Below are 22,927 nucleotides of genomic sequence, written 5' to 3'. Positions count from 1 at the left end.
CAGTGGATATTGAGTGACCTGCTACCCACGTTGAGAGGCATGTGCTGGGCAGGGTCAAGTTTGAAAGCACTTAACCCCCAGGCCCAGCCCTGTCCTCCCTTCAGTCCCTACTCTAGATGCGATTCATAACAGAGGAGAGGTTCATCCTGGGTTTTTCTTTTATTCATAAATTTGTGGGAATCTGTAATCCAGAGCCACTAATCATGATGTATATATGCAACTCTGTGTATTCTTTTCTTCAGAATCTAATTCTGTTTAGATAGAAACCGAGAAAGAATGCCCCACTCCAGAATTCGCTTGATGGGTTTGGTGGGCATGTTCTCTGAGCCAAGCAGAGTGACATAACTATGGACAAAAGAGACACACATCCACACACTGCCCTCATTTCTTGGGAGTTGATAGTCAGGGAATCCTGAAAGATTATAGTGTCCAAGGTACTTGGTGGGGACAGTTTCCCCCTCTGCTGGTTGGAACACCCTTCCTCTTTTTAGGTTATTTTCACATTTAAAGTCATAAGATTTCAGTAACTATTTCATAAAAACAGGCTAATTTAAAATCACTACAGACCAGCTGCCAACATTTAAAAATACTCAGTTGCACTAGAGAGGCCTGTTTCTGGAGTCTGCCCTGCTGTTGAGATGTGTAAGTGTGCAGAGAGGCCATGACTGGCTCCCACTGGAGGTTGACCTGTGCGTTGCCCAAACTGTGCCAATACATTTTGTCCTTCTACACCTGCAGCGTCTACTCTACTCTACACACATACTTGTAGGTCAGTCTGTGTCATCATCTGGAAGTAGCAGGTTTGCTGTGTAGCTCAGAAACACCAGAGACAGGTGCAGACAGCTTTCTTAAGACGTGAGCCCCTCTGAAGAAAGCATGAATAGGATGTGTGACCACTCTCACCCAGCCACTGTGGACTCTTATCCTGCCTGTTCTTTCAGGCATAGGTTTGCTGACAGATGGTTGCATTGGCTGCCCAGACTGTCTTAGGGTGACTACAGGACACTGTCCGGAACCATGCACATTTCCGGTTGGGTTCTTAATCACCATTTCCTTGTGGCTGATGACCACCATCATAGAGAAAGCAAATAATTCAGAATGAGGCTGGTGTCTCAGCCTTCTTTGAAAGAGCTTTTGGCTTGAGATGCAAGTGGTACCTTCTTTGCTCCACCTCCCAAAAGCAGCTGACAGAGTTATGTTGTCCTCAAAGGCCATACAAGGACATTAGTGAGATACTCTCTTCAGATTCAACCTGAATCATGACTGTTTTCAGTGTCAACTCAAGCAATTGTAAAGATTTTTCAGATTGGAGGTATCCAATCAATCCCTCCCTCCCTCCCTCCCCATGTAGCATTGCCTGCATTGCACTGGCCCCATGAGGCCTAGCTGGGTTTTTTTTCTTTTCTTTTTTTTGAGACAGGGTTTCCTTGTAGCCCCAGCTGTCCTGGAACTTACTATGTAGACCAGGCTGGCCTTGAACTCACAGAGATCCACCTGCCTCTGCCTCCCAAGTGCTGAGCCTACAAGTGTGTGCCACCACACCTGGCTGACTGGGACTCTTGAATTCCATTAAATGGAGCACAGACAGCTTGTGTCATAGAGGCTGCTTGGGAAGAGTGAAGAGCAGAGTTAGTGTCTGTGGTGGGCATGTGTTCTCATCACAAGAGCAGCAATGTGCAAAATCTGGCAGGAACTTGTTTCAAAGAAAAATAGCCCTCTTTTCTGCTTTGAGTAATATTAAAAATATCACTAACTCCCATGGAAAAGAAATGGACATGCTAGAAAACTCTTGTGATTGTTTGTGTTTAGTAATCTTTAAACTGAGATTGGAAGAGTCTAATCACAAAAGTGTCCTGGGGACCCTGTCACTTGATTGTAGTTATGCTCAGTGCCCTGTCTAAGAGGCTAGAGGAGCTGGTTAGCACTAACAGTGGGACCAAACTATTCCACTCTTCTCATCTTCGAAATGATTTGATAAGAAAAGCCATTTTTCTCTTAGTAACGCCAGTACCTAAGTTTGAGTTCGTTGCGTGTGACCTGCCTTTGCACCCCACCTGGAGGGGGGTGGCAGCAGTGCATCAGTGCTGGAGCAGGAATTCCCCTTACACGCCCAGACAGGGCCCCTCAGCGCTTGCTAATTGTTCACACTGCAGGAAGTATTTCTTTTGTAACAGTAGTAATAGTCACTGGTTAAGGACTATAGGAATGTTCTTTAGTGGAACCCAAAATTTCAGAACTCAAGCTGTTAATACACCAATTCAAGTGGCCCCTTTGTTCTCGTGTTGTCTTTTTATTGTGGTAGAAACCAGAATACACAGCAATGAGATGGCTCAGTGGGTAAAGGCACTTGCAGCCTGGCAACCTGACTTTGATCCCTGGGACCCACATAGTAGGAGAGAAACAGCTCTGGTGAGTTGTCCCCTGACCTTCGCATGCTCACCGTGGCACACCAGCACCCCACAAATAAATTAATAAATATTGAAAAACAGGATGCACGTAGTTTATCACTTTAGCTACTTTTCAGTGCACAGCACAGTAGTGATAATTATGTGTATTCTTGATCGCTAGAATTTTTTTTCACCTTGCAAAACTGAAACTCCACACACTGTAGATGACTCTCCATTTCCTGTTCTTCCCCAGCACCAGCAACCACCATTCTACTTTCTGTTTCCATGACTTTGACTAATACGTCTAGATGACAATATAAACAGGATGAACAGTGCAGAGTTTGTCTTTTTATGACTGGCTTATTTCACTCAGCACAGTGTTCTCAAGGTTCATTCCACGTTGCAGCATATGACAGGGTTTCTTTATTAAGACTGAATAATATTCCAGAATGTCCATTGCCACACTGTTTATCCATTCATCTCTGGATAGGATGAATGGACATTTAGGTATCCAACTTCAGTGAATATGCATTTGAAATAGTCTTCGGAGGTGGAATTGCTTTTAATAAAGTGTCATGGTTAATTATCCATATGCAGACACACAAAATGCATTGTGTTATCATCTTATGTTTAATCTAGCCTTTTCAGTTTGCAGAGAACATCCTTGCAGAGTTACTCACTAGAGGAAATTGCTGGATTCAGGATGGCTTATTAGTGGTGCCTTAGGAATTATAACTGTCCTACAGAACCAAGGTGAGGGCCAGCAAGATGGCTCAGTGGGTAAAGGCACTTGCTGCCAAGCATGATAACCTAACCTCAATTCCTAGAGCCCACATGGAAAGAACCAACTTTGCAAGTTGTCCTCTGGCTTCCACACGTGTGCCCCACCCACCCAATAAATAAATAAATACAATTTTAAAATATTTTAATCCTTAAAAAAGAGCGAGAGAATTAGGATGATGTGTTGTACAGTGGAGCCCACCAGTGAACACACTGACTTGGAGGTTGTTTCTCTCAACTAACAGTAAGTTAGAGAGCTTTTTATTCTGTCTTTTGATGCTGTAGAATAGCTCACTGTGATTGGTGTAAGCTCTTGAGGGGAGACGGAGCCTCTGGCTACTTAGCTATCCTGACCCTACAAGTTTGTGAGATTTTTGTTTTGAGACAGTCCTGCCATGTGTCCCAGGTTGGCCTGGAACTCAAGAACTTCCTGTCTCTACTTCCCACATGCTATAGTTACAGACTTGTGCCGCCACACCCAGCTTATTAAACTTATTTTAAAAGATTTTCTCCCCCTTCCCTTTTTTAAAGGCTATGAATGCTAGGCAGGCTCTCTTCTGCTAAGTTACATTTTCAGCCCCATGTTCTTTCTTTTCCAAAAGATGTCACTAAACTGGTCCTGCCCCTAGGAAGTTTATGATGTTGTAACAACTCTCAAACTGAATGGTCTGCTCCGCGTGGCCTTGGTGTTTCTGGTCTTTTTCTATTCAAAAGATGTTTCCGTTGCATTTACAGCTGAAAGTTTCCTGGTTTCCTAAAGCCCTCTGGCACCACTAAAGGAATGTAAAACCAATTTTGAAAAAATATAGAAGTCGAAAAGAGACATCAAAAGTCCCTTGGCCCTTACCCCTTGTTTTATATATAAAGAGGCCATGGCTCAGGCTTTAGGATGTCACACCCACTTGTGAAAAGGGATGTGTGACAGGCTAGGTCTAGTTATACTGAATTCCAAATGGAATGATCTCTGTTCAGGAGAAACTGCCAAGATGGGCAAGCCTTCCCCGCCCCTCCTCCAGCTGTCTTCTGTCTTGGAGCTGTCCTATCAGATTCCTGTCACTTAAAACTATGTAGACCAGGTGGAGAGATGGCTCAGCAGTTAAGAACACTGGCTGTTCTTGCAGAAGACTGGGGTTCAGATCCCAGCACCCACATGGCAGCTAACAACTGTCCGTAACTCCAGTTCCAGGGGATCTGACAGCCTTTCTGTCCTCCACAGGCACTTACTTATATGCAAGCAATGCACGCATACACATAAAATAAAAATAATAAATAAAATATTTTTTTAAAAAAGCAAAAAACTCCTTCCTAGCCAGTAAATCTCAAGATTCCCATCCGCGCCAATCCAGGGACTTTTCCCACTACGCTGAGTCCTAGTTTATAAACAGCGTAGACAGGGCTGTGGTAATTACCCGGTCTTTGCCCTTTAAGTGTCCTGATAGCAGAAACCTTGAACAGTCAGTTCCTTCTCCAGGCTGGGATTTAAAATTTTATTTATTTATTTATTTTTGTTTTATGTGTCTGAGTGTTTGCCTGTATCTATGTAAGTGCACCACCTGTGTACAGTGCCCATGGAGATCAAAAGAAGGCCCTGGATCCTTGAAGTTGGAATCACTGGCAGTGGTGAGCTACTATGTGGGTGCTGGGAACTGAACCCGGGTTCTCTGGAAGAGCAGTCAGTGCTCTTAACCACTGAGCCACCTCTCCAGCCCCCCGACTGGTTTTTAGTCTTCTATATAAATTAGGAGTCCTAACAGACTTGGTTGCTACTATTCTTTCTAGCTTAAAAAGTGTATTAAGTTGTTTATATGTGGAATGGAAGGCCTAAACTACCCCTAACTAACGTCTGCTTGGGGAGTGGGGTACCACCTCACACTAGAAAACAGCTGCTACCTTCAACAAGTTTCGTTTGTTTCTTCCTGTGCCTGGCTGTGATGACAGAATCCTAGTTGCCTGGGAACTAAATGAATAACTAGTTCTTGCCGCCTGAAAGGATACCCTGCCCAGTAAATCTGTCCAGAACAGAAAGGCTAATAAAAACCCAGCTATGGCTTCCCAGCTCTGGCCCTCCTTCCTTCCAGTGGTCTAAATTATCATCTCCTTTTGTTTAGAACAGATCTTAAGAGGGACTCACCTGCAAAAGATTTTGTTGGTCTTGAATTTGGTAAACATTGGTAAAGTAATTTCTTGACTTTTTGACCCTGGTTTGCTTGTGGGGGGGAAGACAGGGTAGCAGGTTAAAAAAAAAAAAAAAAAAAAAAAAGCCGTGTGCTAGACCAAGGTGGCCAAACGTTTTGGACCAGTACTGACATCTTACAGACTTAGATTTCACACTGACCTGCCAGGATCCGCCAGTTTCCTACTGAGCATGTTTTCGAGTTGATTAGTAAGTACTCTTCTTTTGCTTTTCCCAGTAATAAGGACAAAAGCAAAAATAGTCTGAGAAAGTCACAGACCTTCGGTGGCTTAGGTTAAAACCCTGAATTGGAGATTAACTTTAAGCAACTTCGTCCTGCCGTTTGTGTTTTGAAGAACTGACTTTTCTGTTACCTGTACACTTGAATGTGATGAGAGTTCATTTTGTTCAGTGATGCAGTCTGTCCCTCCATTAACTGATCTTAGGGTTTATATGTGGACCATAGAACCATTTGTGTGAGGGTGTGTAAAATGCAGGGAAAACCAAAGAACGTGATTACTTTCAGGGTCAAAAATAGAAGAAAATTCTTCAGGGATGGAGTAGTTTGTTTCAAGTTGGTTATCCTTTGGTCCTGATGAATTATGAACTCCACTCAACCCCAGTTTGGTAGAGCAGACAGATAATAAGGGCAAGTCAAAAACTTTGGTTTGGAGTTTGTCCATTTACCTGCTAAGGACCCCCTTGTCCCCACTTTTTTCCAAATAATGGCCCTGAAACTCAGCCTGTAGGACAGATTACTTAGTCTGTAAGAATCATGCCTTCCTTTTTTTTTTTTTATTTGAGTGAAATAAAGCTTATGTCTAAAACGACTTTACTGATGTCAGAGCTGTTCATGTTTTAGTGATTTTTTTTTTTTTTTTGGTCTTTTTGGACAGAAAGTCTGAGCTACCTCCAATTGGTATCTTGAATATTAATGAACAGTTGGAATAAAATATTTCCATTGTTTCCTAAAATTTTGTTTTGTTTGTTTTTTGAGACAGGGTCTCCTTGTAGCCCCAGCTGTCCTGGAACTCACTATGTAGATCAGGCTGGCCTCAAACTCACAAAGATCTGCCTGCCTCTGCCTCCTAAGTCCTGGGATTAAAGGCATGCGCCACCATGCCCAGCTCCTAAAATGTTTTAACTGACCTTAAAACATCCCTGTTAGTGTTCAGAAAAGCCGTGTGTGACGCTATAGATTTAACAGCAGAAACATAGGTGCAGGTTTCTTCGGGGATACTGCAGTAACTACCCCAGTGGCTAGGGCATCAGTGTAAGGGAGGGGTGTAGAGCTGAGGAGCTGCCAGCTTGGCTGGTGTGGGACAATTTGGCTAGAGGCAAGAGCCTAAGTGTGACTCTGTCTTGGATCTGTATGATCCTTACTTGAGACAGTGTAGAAAACTATTTGATTCTCAACTTCTAAAAAGAATTTTTTCCTTAAAAAAAGTTTCTAACTGCTGGCCAAGGTAGTGCACAGCTTGTATCCCAGCACTCAGGAGGCAGAGGCAGGCAGATCTCTGTGCGTTCAAGTCCAGCTGGAGCTACAGGGAGACCTTGTTCTTGTTGGAAGGCACTACCAGTTTAATTTCCTGGAGCTAGTGTTTTCAAACTCAATATAATTACAATGCATTCCCCACCCTACAGCTGAGCCATGTGGCTGTTATAACACAGGTCTTCTGTGGTGAATCAGAAAGCTACGTAGGATTTTAGAGACCTACACCCAGTGTCTCTGGTACTCTGAGCCCCCAGGGGTGGAAAAATTAGGGTTTCAGCTGTTTATAAAGTTTAAAACAGAGTCTTCAATTTTCAAATAAAAAGAGGCTACCTTCCTTGCTAATACCACATTCAACAGAGTCAAGGAAGTACCTGCCCCTCCAAAGAACAGCCTGCAGGGCTTCCCAGCTCTGGTGTTACTTACACCAATACAGAGGGCGCCCCAAGAGTGTTTTGAAAACCTACCTTAGGGGGCTGGAGAAATGGCTTAGTGGTTAAGAGCACTGGCTGTTCTTGCCGAAGACCTGGGTTCGAATCCCAGCACCCACATGGCAGCTAACATCTGTCTGTAATTCTAGTTCCAGGGGATCCGACAGCTTCTCCTGTCTTCCACGGGTGCTGCACGACACGGGTGCACTTACATACACGCAGGCAATACTCATACACATAAAATTAAAATAATGAATTTTTTTAAAAAAACCTACCTTAGACACAATTTCTGAAACTGCCTCTTTGAGCGCTGAAGCTAAAATGTGCTTTCGTGACCCTTCCTTGTCAGTGCTTTAAAAGCGTAGTAGTTTGAGACATCATGGCAGAACGTCACAAGCACCTTCGTTATGCCCCAAGTGTGTGCAACCAGTCATTGGATAGCATATAGTTAGTGTTTTAGAGAGTCTTTGAATTTACATTTAACATGGAAGATTTTATTGGTCTCTTAAGAAACTATAGCCCAGGTCCTTATGACACTTGATCTGTTAAAGAAGTCAAAGTTTTTAAGACTTACACAAAGTCCAGCAGACTCACTTTTTCTTTTCTTATTTTTTAATATTTTATTTGTTATTTTTATTTTATGTGTATGAGTGTTATGCCTATACTATGTAAATGCACCTGTGTCATACAGTACTCATAGAGGTCAGAAGAGGGTGTTGGATCCCCTGGAACTGGAGTTTCAGACAGTTGTTAGCCGCCACGTGGAAGCTGGGAATCAAACCCAGGTCCTCTGCAAGAACAGCCAGTGCTCTTAACCACTGAGCCATCTCTCCAGCCCAGACTTACTTTGTGCAGTATTTATACTTGTTCAGGCCATAGGTGCTTAGATATTCAGTTAACAAGCTCAGGTTAAGTGCAGTGTGGTGGAGTTAAGGTAACGCAACTCTGTAACCTGTAGAAAAGTAACCCAGAAGGCCAGCACTTCCTGAAGGCGGGTGTGCCCTGCCAGGCACTGCCCTTTTCCGTGCTCAGTGCATGTAATCTTGACCCTAACTATTTGGGGCTGCAGAAACCTCTGACTCTCTGGGCTCCAGATGGTTCTCTTAGCTCACTAGGTTAGTCTCAAAGGAACCCTTGGTTGTCTGTCCTCCTCCAGGGCCTCTCAGCCTCTGTTCCCTTTGCACGGCCCACTGCCAGCCTTCACCTTTGTTCCTTTGGCCTCGTCCATTGCCTTTTCTTGGCCATTGTAGGCAGTAAAGTAAAAGGAAGAGACCAGACTGGTGAGTGGGTACCCCAACCTTGGGGCAGCCCTCCCCAGGAAGTGTGTAAGGCAGCAGGCCCTGTACAAGAGAATGTGCTAGCACCCCCTGCAGCTCTGACTTGAAGGTATAAAGTCAGACTGAAAAACATGTATTTATATCAAATTGTGATTTCAAAAAAAGTCCGTAGAGGCACTGCATGCATGTTAAACAGAACCACTAGTTCATGAAGAAGACATTTGCAGCTATTTTGAAAATCGGTTTGGGGGCTAGCGAATTGGCCCAGTTGTTAAGAGCACATACTGCTCTTTTAAAAAATGGTTTTGTATTAGAATTTCAACAGGAAAAATAGAAATACTGGGTGTACCAACTCTTGGGAGGCAAAGGCAGGTGGATCTCTGTGAGTTCCCTTTTTTTTGAGGGGGAAGTGAGACAGGGTCTCCCTGTAGCCCCAACTGACCTGGAACTCACTATGTAGACCAGGCAGGTCTTGAACTCAGAGATTCACCTGCCTCTGGGATTAAAGGCATGCACCACCATGTCCAGCCCCTCAAAAAACTTTTTTTTTTTTTTTTTTTTTTTGGTCTTTTTGAGACAGGGTCCTCCTGTAGCTCCAGCTGTCCTGGAACTCACTATGTAAACCAGGCTGGACTTGCGCTCACAGAGATCTGCCTGCCTCTACCTCCCGAGTGCTGGGATTAAAGGTGAGCACCACCACGCCTGGCTTCAAAAAACAATTTTTAAGGAGAATAAAACCACTCACAACCCGTCCCTGATAAACTTTGACTTACTAGGATTTGTGCTAAAGAATGAGTCCTAGATTATCAAATTTAGTACACTCAGATATCAAATACCCATTGTGCTGTCAGTTCCTTTCATGATAATGGAGAGTGTCTAGTGAATGCACCTCACACCAGTGGTGTGAGGGGAGAAGGCTGCTCACGTGCTTCGGGAAGCCAAGCAGCACCAACACACTGCTGCCATAGCAGACGGGGGTGAGGATAGATAAGCCCGACCTTGCCTTTCAAGTGTAGGGCTTAAGACCCAGGGCACTACCTCTGGCTCATGGTACAAGGCCGTAGTGACATTTCATAAAATGTTTTCTATGGTTTCAGAGTAGAGGAAGAAAACCTGTCTGCACCCCCAGAAGGGTCTGGGGGTGCTGTGATGTAAGAGGCTCCACTGCCTCTTAGCCTAATTGGTTCCTGGGCGGTTGGGTCTTCTGGTGCTCACACACTTTTTAGACACCATGTTGTTAGATATTGGGATTCCATTTCTGAAAACTTATTCTGTACAGTTGTTTTAAAAGCCTAAACGGCCAGGCATGGTGGCTCACGCCTTTAATCCCAGCACTCAGGAGGCAGAGGCAGGCGGATCTTTGTGAGTTCGAAGCCAGCCTGGTCTACATAGTGAGTTCCAGGGCAGCTGGGGCTACAGGGAGACCCTGTCTCAAAAAGACCAGAAAAAAAAAAAAACCCTAAACAGATGCTAAAGATAAACGTTGTCAAAGCTAGGTGGGAACCCCTAGCGTAGGGGTTTGTCAGTTACTCTGCTTGGCCCATGTTTGCAACAGCAGTTTAGGAGACCCAGGGACAGTGACGTGAGCCAGCGCCTGCTTTCTTCAGCAGTTCTGTGCCTTGTGTTCTGACTGAGAGGTTGGACCTGTTCAAGTGCACAGTCTTTTTACTACCAGATACTGGGGTGGGACAGTTTAGTTTCAAAGATAACTTTTGAAGTCTATTTTGTGGTTGATGTCACTGATCTGAAATATCTGTGGGAACCCTTTTCCTTAAGTGATCTTAGCCCGCTTTTCAGTTTCCCTTAGAGATTCTGTACACAACAGTTAGTTCTGAGGCAGATCTTTAGTGTTTAGAAAGGGACTTGACTGCTTTACAAAGCCTGCTGTAAGTATTGGGGAGAACTAGTGCATTTACCAGACTTGCCCCCTGCCAAAATTGATATCTTCACCACTGAGTCTTCTGCCATGGACTCACTAGGCTTTTCTGTAATGGCCTAACTAACCGTTCAAGTACTGCCCACTTCAGTAATTAATGTAGAGGCCTTGTTTCCTGTGTCAGTAAACATACAGCAAAAATGTTCTAGCTTTGATGACTTGTACAGAGCAAAAAACCATGTAACTGCCATGCATAAAACCACATATAGGGGCTGGAGAGATGGCTCGGCAGTTAAGAGCACTGACTGCTCTTGCAGAGGACCCAGGTTTGATCCCCAGCACCCGCACGGCAGCTACAAACCGTCCTTAACTCCAGTACCAGGGGAATCCGAAGCCCTCTTCTGACCTCCAAGGCATTGCATGACATGGGTGCACTCACATACATGCAGGCAATATACTTGTACACATAAAATAAAAATAATAAAATATTTTTTTAAAAACACGTCTAGCTTTTTCCTTGCCCATCAAATTCAGAATATATAGATTATGATTATGATTATTACTTTGGAGACAGGGTCTTACTATTTAACCCTGGCTGGCCTGGAACTATCCATGTAGACCAGACTGGCCTTGAACCCACAGAGATCTGTTTGCCTCTGCCTCCCAAGTGTTGGGATTAAAGGCGTGCACCACCATGCCTGACATATAAATTTCTTAAAACCTTTTACACATTCTTAAGTAATTGATACTTAATGATGAGCACTACCAAACCTCACAAATGGACCAGCACCTTTGGCTTCTCAACATACTTGACTCTGCCAAAGTGTCCTGTCAATTAATTTTACAGAGCTCACTAAGCATACATGTACTTCATACTTACATATATTTCATAAGCACATGTGCAACTTGGTGAAATCTAACAGTCTTTATAAAGCGTAGACACAAAGAAGACAGGGTGTGGGAATGTGATTCACAGAAAGCACGTGTGCCTGGCTTCAGGAGAAGCTGGTGTTATATTTGGCCCTGCTGGCATCTGGGAGTTGGGCTGGAGAGGCTGGGACCCAGCTAATACCTCTCAAGGTCTGGTGAAGTGGGAAAGAGTGGCAAAGAGACTGGGAGGAAGTGAACCTAATGTTTAGCATGATGGAGGGATAAACTGATTAGATAAGGGCAGGCAGTGAGGTGGGGCCTGGGAAGGATTTATTGGCACTCTGAAAGAAGGGTTCCACCCTTGAATGCCAGGGGAGTAGGAAGCAAAGTGCCGATTCACAGAGGGCAAGCAGAATTTTCCTCTGCAGGTGTGCCCAAAGCAGCCATCCATTCTGGCCTTTCTGACACTGCTGATAGGTGCAGGGACCAGTCTCAGATGCTGTCCCCTCAGGTAACTGACAGCTGCCCAGCCCCCATGTTCTGGCAGCCAGCAAGGCCCCATAGTCTGGAAACCTGCTCCTCAGTGGTCAGGGGCACTGGGGTCTAGAGAAGACCTTTGCAATCAAAGCTCGCCTCTCTCGATCTGGCTCTGGGCTTGACCTTCCTCATTGCTTTTAACCAGCAGGGCAGATTCTGTCTTCATTTTGCAAAGGAAGAAATTAAAACTCCAAAAGAGATTTCCTCAGCAACTGAGGAGGTCAGCCAGTGCGGAGCAGCTTGGCCAGGGCACACATCCTCCACATCACAGGCCAGGTCACCGCTTCCTGTAGCTTCTTTGTTTATTTCTGGGGTTTGGCCTGCTTTGCATCTGGAGAAAACTTGACATTTTCAAAATTGCTTTCTTTGCCTTCTAGTTCTGCCTTAGGATGTCTCCCGCCTGCTTTTGATTTTGATTGGTTGTGAGATAACTAAGTCAGCATGTGGGATCATAAACCACACTTAGATGGAAGGTTCCCCATCTTTTCCTTAGGACAGAGCTAGTGAGGATGGTGTGGTAGTCGCCTAATGTCATTGGTAATGACCCTGGACTCCACCCGGTGTTAAGGCCACATCTGGAGCTTTATTAGGTCCTTGCCAGTACTTACCATGTAATAGTTGCTAATTTCAGAAACTTTTTTTTTTTATTTTATGCCTGCATGTATGTGAGTGCACCCATGTCATGTTGTGCAATGCTGCCGTGGATCTCAGAAGAGGGCTTTGGATTATCCTGGAACTGGAGTTAAGGACGATTCATAGCTGCCATGTGGGTGCTGGGAAACCACTGAGCCATCTTTCCAGCCCCCAGGAACTTTTTTTTCGATGTATTTTGATGCTAGAGAGATGGTTCAACCATTAATGTACTGGCTGCTGTCACAGAGGATTGGGTTTGGTTCCCAGCACCCACATGGCTAACAGTCGTCTGTAATTCCAGTTCCAGGGGATCCAACGCCCTCATCTGTCCTCCACAGGCATTGCATGACACAGGTACACTTACATACGTGCAGGCAAAACACTCATACACATACAAATAAATAATCAAAAAACTTTAAAAATTACATTTTTATTTTTAACAATGAATGCATGATCTGAAAATGTTATTTTTCATACCAGCTACCCGCAGCATTTCCCTTATGAAAATTTAAAAATGAATCTGTCCTGCCCTTCCTGCTGCAGACCTCTAAATAAGCACAGCATCCGAGTTAAACAGATGTTTAATTATTACCAGAAAGTAGGAGGGAGGGCAGGGGTTTCCTCTGGACCTTTGGAAGTAGAGGTCATTGTCTTTTCTGCTACAGGTGGGGTGAGGTGAGAGGGGAACAGATAGGAAGCTATTGGCCCCGGGCCATGCATCTGGATACCTGGACCTCACCAAATGGCCTGGCCTCCTTTAAACAGCCAGAGGACACAGGGCCCCTGTGCCCCCTCCTGCGGAGAGAAACGGGAAGTCTGTGCCTTGTGGGAGGTGCTTGCTAGGAGGGATCCAGTAGGGGACACACGGGCCTCAGCACAAGCAGAGGCCAAAGTCTGGAAACAGGGAGGTAGGGTATTTTTTAAAATCTCTAATGATTGTGTGGTTTTGTGAGGTTAGTGTGTGGCACTAGTGCACATAATGCAGCCTTACGCTTTTCTAGGTGTGTTTAAGCCTCTCAGATGAAGGGGTACAACGGCAGCACCAGGGTGAGCATGACTTAACCAGAGGCGTGTGGAGCTTTACTTTTCACCTCAGCGTTTCCTGTGGCGGTGAACCCACAGTCCACCTGTAGAGCATGTCAGCAAGTGTGCTGTGTACCAGAATTACACACCTTAGGGCTTTCCAACACGAAAAGGCAAAGGCAGGTGGATCCCTGTGAGTTCCAGGCCAGCTGGGGCTGCCTATCTTTAAATGAAATAAAAACAAAACAGTTCCTAGGAGTTCTTAATGTTTCTAGAATTAATGAGATATGGAGAGAATATATGGGTTTTTTAAAAATATTTTATTTATTATTTTTATTTTATGTGTATAAGTGTATTGGCTGCATGTATGTGAGTGCACCCGTGTTGTGCAATGCTGCAGAGGTCAGAAGAGGGCTTCGATTCCCCTGGAACTGGAGTTAAGGATCGTTCATAGCCACCATGTGGGTGCTTGGAATCAAACCTGGGTCCTCTGCAAGAGCAGTCAGTGCTCTTAACCGCTGAGCCATCTCTCCAGCCCCCCCCCCCCCCCCCCCCGTTTTTTTTTTAATACGGGTATTCTCCAGAATTGCTCATATATACATAGTCTACATAGCACCCAGTGTTCTTTTTTTTGGGGGGGGGGCTTTTTTGAGGCAGGGTCTTCCTATAGTCCCAGCTGGCCTGGAACTCCCTATGCAGACCAGGCTGGCTTTGAACTCACAGAAATCTGCCTGTTTCTGCCTCCCAAGTGCTGGGATTAAAGTGTGCTGCCACACCTGGCACGCAGTGTTCTTTTTTTTAAAGGTATTTATTTACTTGTGGGGGTGTGGCACATGCCATAGCATACATGTGGAAGTCAGAGGACAACGTCTATGAGTTGTTTCTCTCCTTCCATCCACCATTTGCCTCAGTGGTGGAACTCAGCTCTTCAGGGTTGGTAGCAAGTGTCTTTAGCCTCTGAGCCATCTTGCCGGTCCACACCCAGTGTTCTTAATCTCTAAAATTAAGGCTCAGGCTTACTGAATTCTGAGGTGAACAGACTTCAGGGATAGATATACAGGTTTGACCTGTGAAGTCACAGCACATCTCCATGTGCAACCCGTGACATTTTATTTTTTTTACCTGTTACTGAAGAGGCGCTCGTGTCTATAGTGTCAGCTAATGTGACAGTCACAGATAGGCACTCTATCACTCTGTTCAGCTGGATTACCCAGACATGCTCATGTTTCTCAACTGTTTATGTGATATGATACCTCATCGTCCTGCTTTAGGCCAGAGGTTCAAGGCCAGATCCTGTCTCACAATAAAAGGATGGGCCAGTGAGATGTCTCAGCAGGTAAAGATACCTTACTATTAAGCCTGATGACCTGAGTTTGTTTTTGTGGGGTTAATTTTTGGAGGGAAGGGGATGGGTTTTGGTTTTTTTGTTTGGTTTTTTTCTTCAGACAGGGCCTCCCTGTAGCCCCAACTGACCTAGAACTCCGTATATAGATCAGGCTGACTTCCATCTCACAGAGCTCCACCTGCCTCTGCCTCTGCCTCCTGAGTGCTAGGATTAAGGGTATGTGCCACCACACCAGCTTGATGACCTGAGCTTGATTCCCTAGGATGTACATGGTGGAAGGAGAGAACCAACTTCCACAAATTACTCTCTGACCTCCACACACGTGCTGTGACACACAGACACACACACACAACTGTTTTGTTTTGTTTTTTTAAGTGGGGGAGGGGCTGAAAAGATGACTCAGCTATTAAGAGCACTGGCTGCTCTTGCAGAGGACCCAGGTTCTATTCTCAGCACCCACATGGCAGCTAACAATCATCCATAATGCCAGTTCCAGGGAATCCTGCGCCCTCATCTGACCTCCGCGGGCATTGTATAACACAGGTGCACTTTCATACATGCAGGCAAAACATCCATATGCATAAAATAAAAATAATAATTTTTTTTTTTAAAGTGTGGCAGGAAAGGTTGCATGCAGGCATGGATAGCTGTGGTTTGGTGCCAAACAAAGGCATTGGAGGAAATCAGAGCCGCAGAAACCAAGATGCAGAGGAATCCAAAAGATACTCAGGAGCAGTGGTCTCATGACTAGGATACATGGCAGGGGTTACGGGAGAGAGATGAGGGACAGTTTGCCTGGCTGGTAAAGTCTTCATGGAATTGGGAAGGAAGGCGCCCAGAGTCAAAGAAGATTGAGAATGTTTAGGGCTTGGCATAGTGACACACACGTACCCAGTCATGGCCATCACCAGAGGCCGAGGCCAAAGGATCTTAAGTTCAGTGCCAGGCTAGGCTACATGGAGAGACCCTAACCAGAAAAAAGGAGGAACAGAAAGCTTGCTGCCATGGTTCATGCCCAAGCTACAGAGTCTCAGATCAGTTTGGAGGTGGGGCTTTGCCTGTGGGCGTGGCCACAGGAGCCCCTCAGTTACATCTAGGTGAGGAAAACTAAAGGGACTTTGGTGAGGGACCGAGAGTAGCTGATGGTTGCCTGGGGGTAGGAGAGGAGATTCAGGGCTTCCTTGGATGATGATGAAGTTCTGGTGGTATGTGATGCTGGTGCTGGGTATACCACATGTACACATGTACCAGTGTAAACGTGCCCAGTGCTTAAGTGGTTAGGTTTATGTTAGGTGTATTTTACCACAGTGTGAAATAAAAGCCAAAGCATGGGGAGACGAGAAGATGGAGAAAGTAGGGCTGTGGGACTGAGATTCCCCAGGTGGTAGGAAGTTGGGGTGACACTGCCTTTGGAGAGAGCAGGGGTGGATGCAGAGGAAGACTGTCTCCCGGAGATTGTGGGGTCAGTGTCTGAGTGCTGAGGTGATCACAGTCCTTAGCCCCAAGGACAAGGGCTCCCTGTTGCTCTGAGTCATCACTTCCGTCAACTCCGGCATAGCATCTGGTTGGTATACATCACATGGGAGTATATGTTTTAGTAGGCAAAAATGATTCTATACAAAGAAAATCAAGTGAGAACTTAATTTCCCCCCAAAAGTGATGAAGAATGAAAAGAAACTAGAAGTCTTTGGAGGAAAAAGGATTTTTGGCAAAGGTGCAAAAGAATTTATTGCAAAATCAAACATTTAGACCGGAAAAAAGGAAATCATAAACGGAGGAGGCTACAAGTGTATAGAATTAAGTATTTTCCCACCCACATAAATGACCCATGGGGAATATGTGATTTAGAAGTGCATTATTATATTTCTTGCTAAATAAGGTTCTTAGCTTCATAAAATGTTAAGGCTTGGTTATTTATTGTACACTAAGTGTAAAAGATTGAAACTATACATCTTAAGGGGCTTAACTTTCCAACTCAGATATCAAGTTCTAGAGATGATTTTATCTGTTTGACTAATACTTAACACCCAGAAACTGGAGAACATTGTGCCTGTGTGTATCCTCAAAAACTCACAAGTAAAATTTATTAATTAGTGGGTGTCTCTTTTAAAATGGACTTTCATATTGCATTTATGTGTTCATTTCTTCCCCCTAAAAGTTGAGGTGGGCTGCCCTTCTGGGCCATTGCCAGATGTAGATATTTCTGCAGGCAGTTGCCAGAGAACCCGCCAATGCCAGACCTTTGTCATGCCCCCTTCTTGTTGTCGTTCTAGTGACAGCTATATTGTGCGTGTCAAGGCTGTGGTTATGACCAGAGATGACTCCAGCGGGGGATGGTTCCCACAGGAAGGAGGCGGGATCAGTCGAGTTGGGGTGTGTAAGGTCATGCACCCCGAAGGCAATGGACGAAGCGGCTTTCTCATCCATGGTGAACGACAGAAAGACAAACTGGTAATGACAGACACACATCGTGGGGGTTCAAATAGCAATGGCTGATTTCTGTGTGTAAGTTCTAGCCCTCTTCCCTCAGCTGTTTTTAATGTAACCTCGCCTTTCCAGTGCTTGTTGACAAGGGTATTTGACCATTGTGTTTACATCTTTGATTAATTCAGGTATGTCTGTGTAATTCTAGCAAGGTATTTAAAACAAGAGCATGTTCTTTCATCATGAGTCACAGAATAGTGCCAAACTGTGAGGTCACAGTTTTTAAATGTGAGAATGGTAGATGAAGTGGGAGAGAGTATCGCCTGATATTGGCTCCTTCTAAATCAGTTTGTCTAAAAGATACCAGTGCAAGAGGTTGCAGAGATGGCTCAGAGTAAGAGCACTTGGTATGCAAACACGAGGACCTGAGTTTGCGTCCTGATACTTACAGAAAAAGCTGGGCATGGCCGTAACCCCCAGGGTTGTGGGGGACAGAAACAGGAGGCTTTTGTGCATACTTGTAAACAAATGTGTGGGAAAGTGATTGCTATCTGAGAAGTGGTGGGACTGATTGTTCATAGTGTATACAGGCTCATGGAGGAACTTGGATGGCCAGTTATGTACAGTTTTTGATAGGAAGCTAGACTGTCCAAGTCTTTATTATATTGGGGGTGGTACTAGAGCTCAAACCTAGGACCTCATGCATGTTAAATAGCATGTACTCTACCACTTAACTACAGCCCCAGTCCAAGGCAGGCAGTCTTCTTCCTCCCCACTCTCTTGCTATAGTTTGAACCCAGGGCCTTGCACATGCTAGGCAAACGCTGTCTGTATAGGACACCAAATATCTCCAGGCCTAAGACATCTTTAAATTGGTAGCCATAAACATGGAAGATTACTTTGCACTGTATTTGAGTGTGGAGTGTATCTTACAGACACCTACAGTGATTATTAGAAATGCATAGGACAATGTAGGATCTCCCAGAGAAAAAGCATATGGCATGGAACTCTGTCCCTGTTAGGTCTGAGACTGTAAAGCAGCGTCTGCTGTGTTTTATGTGTTAAGGTGTGTAATTGATCTTTTGCAACCACTTCTTATGGTTGAAGAAAGTTAGATAAAAGAGAATAATTTTTAAATATCACAAATGGTTTAACGGAAATGCTGCTTCACCCTTGATTCAGTTCTAAAAATTCTCCCAATGAAGGCAGTGGGCCACACTACCAAGAAGATGAAGGAACTGCCTCTGCTCTGGCATTTACCCTCAGCATTAGCCTTTGGCTAGGTGATGCAAACAGCAGGATTTCTTGTTCTCAGCAACCCACTGGGAGCCTGGACCCATATTTGATATACCATCTCACTCATCCCCAAACCACACCAGAGTCATAAGCACAGCCACCTAGTTTTTCCTGGCTGTGCATATTTTTATCTTCACATGCCTTTTAGCAGAGTTTGTCAGCAGCTTTTCATCTTACTTGCTTTTCACCACCATTTTCTAAAACTTTCCCATGTTGCTCATACCATTGTGATGCTCTGCCGTTTATTCGACAGCCTCCTTAGCATCATATTTCATTTCTTTTTTTCTTTTCTTTTTCTTTTTGGTCTTTTTGAGACAGAGTCTCCCTGTAGCCCCTGCTGGCCTGGAACTCACTATGTAGACCAGACTGGTTGTAAGTATCTAGGGGTGACTAACAATGCTATCTTACAATACTTAATAATGAGCTCAAATGGTTTTCTGTTTCTTAAAAAATTTTAAGGCTGGCCATGGTGGCGCACGCCTTTAATCCCGGCACTCAGGAGGCAAAGGCAGGCAGATCTCTGTGAGTTCAAGTCCAGCCTGGTCTACATAGTGAGTTCCAGGACAGCTGGTGCTACAGGGAGACCCTGTCTCAAAAAGACCAAAAAAAAAAAAAAAGAAAGAAAAAATAATTTTAATGGAGCTGGAGAGATGGCTCAGCAGTTAAGAACATTGACTGCTGTTGCAATGGACCTGGGTTCAGTTCCCAGCACTCACATGGTAGCTCACAATTGTAACTCCAGTTCCAGGGAATCTGACGCCCTCTTCTGGCCTCCACAGGCACTGCATGCCCATGATACACATACATCCACGCAGGCAAACACTCATACATAAAACAAAAATAAATAAGTCTATTTAAAATTTTTAAAGCTAACAGTTTGCCAGCAGCCTGGCTCAGTGGGTAAGGGGACTTGCTACCAAGTTTGGCCTGAGTTCAGTCCCTAGGACCCATATAGTAAAAGAAAAAAGATTCTTCTCAAAGGTTGTCCCCTGACCTCTACATGTGCTCCATGGCACACAGAAAATAAATAAATGTGGGGGCTGGAGAGATGGCTCAGTGGTTAAGAACACTGGTTGTTCTTGCAGAAGACCTGGGTTCAAATCCCAGCACCCACATGGCAGCTAACAACTGTCCGTAATTCCAGTCCCGGGGAATCCGACAGCCTCTTCTGACCTCTGCAGACATTGCACGACATGGGTGCACTTACCTACATGCAGGCAATACACACATACACATAAAATAAAAATAATAAATAAATTTTTTTTTTAAAAAGAAAGAAAATAAGTAAATGTATTCTTTTTTACAACAGAATTATCTGTCCATGTCCTAGGTGTGTTTATCTGTTGGGACTGTCTCTTTTCATATGTGTGCATTCATAATAAAAATAATCAGTCTTCACTTACCTTGTTTTTACCTTATTTTGTTAATGTATTTTAATAATTTGTTGCTTGCCTTTTTTACGTTAATTGATATTCTGCAAAATTCCAGTAGAAGTGCTCTTTCATTCTCCTTTTTAGTCATTCTGTTAGCAGATTGTATTATGTTCATGGTTCTGTATATTTACAGCCATTTTTCCTGGTATTCCTGTGGTTCGTCATCCTAAATAGTCCCACTTTGTTTTTGGCTTTTTGAGACAGGGTTTCATGTAGCCCAAACTAGTCTTGAACTAACTGTTACCAAGAAAGACCTTGAACTCCTGATCCCCAGCTCCTCCCAAATGCTGGGATTACAGGCATGTGTCACCACACCCACTTTTAAAATAGCTGTTGAGACCGTCTAAAACAGCCCTGTACTTTCAAAACTACGCTTATGAACTTGTGGCCTACCAGAGACTTATACGCAGTAATTACCAATGTGTGCTGCTCTGTTCAAGGACCTTGACATAAATAACCTCAGCTAAATTCCTGTGACATTCTTAAGGAAGAAGATACTCTCTCTATATTATAATATAGCTCAGTGCTCCAAGAAGTGGGTGTAGGCCGTGGGGTAGCAGAGCCAGCACTAGAGCCCACTTTTGTCTGTCACCCTCCCATGGCATTGTGGACTAACTTGTATTGTCTTTTGCTGCAGTCCTTCAGGTATTCTTCTAACCCTCTCAAGTCTCCCCATCTAGCCCTCTCTGTCCCTGTATATGCTGTGACTCTGTGTTCACCCAGTAGTACTTAAATCACACGCCCACACACCTACATCTTCCTAACCCTCACTTGGCCTGTTTCACTGTGGGGAATTCTGGGTTCCTGTCCCCACCACCACCACACCCCTTTGCACATAAAGGGGGTCTTTTCAACCTCCCAAGCCTCTCTGAGGCAGTGCTTCAAAGCCCACAGAGCAGATGTGCTAAATGGGAGCTCTGGAAGGGGTGAGCAGTTGAAGGAAGCCTCTTCAAAGGTGAGGAGTGCGGGGCTCTGTTAGGCTACACTCTGGATGGGTGTATTGGTTCCCTGTATTTCAGCGAGGTCAGCGGATTCTGTCAGGTGGGGAGTTGTTCCAAGGTAGTGCAGTTCTAGAATCCAATACATTGTGTTTTTTAAATATTTTATTATTTTTATTTTATGTGTACGAATGTATTGCCTGCATGCATGTGAATGTACCCATGTCACGCAACGCAGCAGAGGTCAGAAGAGGGCTTCGGATTCCCCTGGAACTGGAGTCAAGGATGGTTCGTAGCCGCCATGTGGGTGTTGAGAATCGAACCTGGGTCCTCTGCAAGAGCAGTCAGTGCTCTTAACCGCTGAGCCATCTCTCCAGCCCCCATTATGTTGTGTTTTTAAATGTATTTTAGTTACATATTAGAGCCTGTTGTTTAACTGTCATCGTTACTGTGGGAAAACCCAGATGCTCCCTTACATGTAGTTATTCAGATAATTTTTGGTAATTGGAAAATCAAGTTTTCCTGGAAAATTATATGTAAATTAAAACTTTCTAGGTTCAATATTTTAAAATCCCTTTGTAGCCATGGCTGACCTGAAACTCAACTAATGTAGCCCAGGCTGAACTCAAACTCAGGGTGATCCTCCTCCCTCTACCTCACAAACACTGTGATTACAGTCGTGTGCCACCAAACTCTGCCCTCTTTCAAATAATTGTAGATATTCTTCCTAGAGTGTACATTAAAATCAGCTAGTAGCATAACTTTTTTGTTATTGTTTGAGACAGGGTCTTACCATATAACTCTGGCTGGCCTGGAACTTGTTATGTAGACAAGCTGGCCTAGAACTCACAGAAATCTGCCTGCCACTGCTTGGCTCTGGCTTGAGTCTGGGATTAAAGGCATGCACCACCAGACCTGGCATGTGTATTTATTTTCATTTGCATATCAAATAGTCATTCAGGTTTTTGCCTGTTTAGTCTTACTGTCTTGTAAGATATCTTTGTTTTTATTTATTTTTATTTCCGCCTTTTTAAACAAAGATTTGAGTTAGATTCCCCACCCTTTTTTTTTTCTTTGAGAAAAGACCTCACTCACTGCATAATCCATACTAGCCTTGAGCATGCAGCCTTCCTGTGTTAGCCTCCCAAGTGCTGAGATTACAGGCATGTACTACCATGCCTGCCCCACACCCCCCAATATAGTTCTTTTTAAAAAAAAGTTTTCAATACATTTGTGTGTGTGTGTGTGTGTGTGTGTGTGTGTGTGTGTGTGTGTGAATGATACACGTTTGGAGGTCAGAGGACAACCTATCAGCTTTCCTGCCATGTGGATTGAACTCAGGTCACCACACTTGTTGGCAAGCACGTTTACCGTGAACCATCTCCTTGGTCCCCAATACTTTTCTTGATATCATCAATAATCTTATTAGAACAGTGTTTAAGTGTTAGCAAACTGTTGACTTGAAAGTTCAAATCTCTTATATATCTCCACCTGTTTTGAAGTGGCTAGCTAACTTTTCAGAAAATGTCTGCCAAATAGCAAAGTCTGATTAACCATTGGTCTATGGTTGCTTTTTTAATAAAAATGATGACTCAAGGAAAAAACAGTTACAGACAGGCATGGTGGCACATGCCTCTAATCCCAGTACTTAGGACGTAGAGGAAGAAGGATCAGGAATGCAGCTGTATAGCAAGTTAGAGGCCAGCCTGGGCTACATAAGATCCTGTGATTAGAAAAAAAGAAAAGCAAGAGGAGGCGAGAGGGAGTGAAAGAACTTGGTTCAGCTCAGCAGAAACCATCACATCCATGCTTCTCCTGGAGAAAATCTTCCTCCTGCATTCAGAAGAGAAAAGGCTCAGAAACACCACCCCCAGGTGTGCATTTGTGCAAAGCAAGATTTTCTTCATTTATTTCTAGCAGAGCAACACAGCACGCAGGCTGAATGCAGACGCCAGTGTGAGTCCATTGTGTGTACTTCCCATTGTGTTTACTCACAGGTCAAGGTTAAGGGC

The 22,927-nt window shown here is 44.3% G+C and overlaps 1 protein-coding gene across 3 annotated transcripts in view; it reads left to right on the top strand.

Annotated features, from left to right (window-relative positions):
• The window catches only part of Spred2 (sprouty related EVH1 domain containing 2), a 112,313-nt gene that overhangs the window by 60,621 nt on the left and 28,765 nt on the right, over window positions 1-22,927 (top strand). For all 3 annotated transcript variants that reach the window (XM_029554589.1, XM_008852587.3, XM_008852673.3), the window contains one exon: window positions 17,098-17,275. In XM_029554589.1, coding sequence (XP_029410449.1) covers window positions 17,132-17,275 — 144 coding nt within the window. In that variant the 5' untranslated portion in view covers window positions 17,098-17,131. The remainder of the gene's footprint in view (window positions 1-17,097; window positions 17,276-22,927) is intronic.

The sequence above is a fragment of the Nannospalax galili genome, unplaced genomic scaffold, assembly GCF_000622305.1.
Source record: "Nannospalax galili isolate Female #2095 unplaced genomic scaffold, S.galili_v1.0 scaffold1650, whole genome shotgun sequence".
Taxonomy (NCBI): domain Eukaryota; kingdom Metazoa; phylum Chordata; class Mammalia; order Rodentia; family Spalacidae; genus Nannospalax; species Nannospalax galili.
Note: the sequence above shows the minus strand (reverse complement) of the source record. Positions and strands in the feature narration are given on the sequence as shown.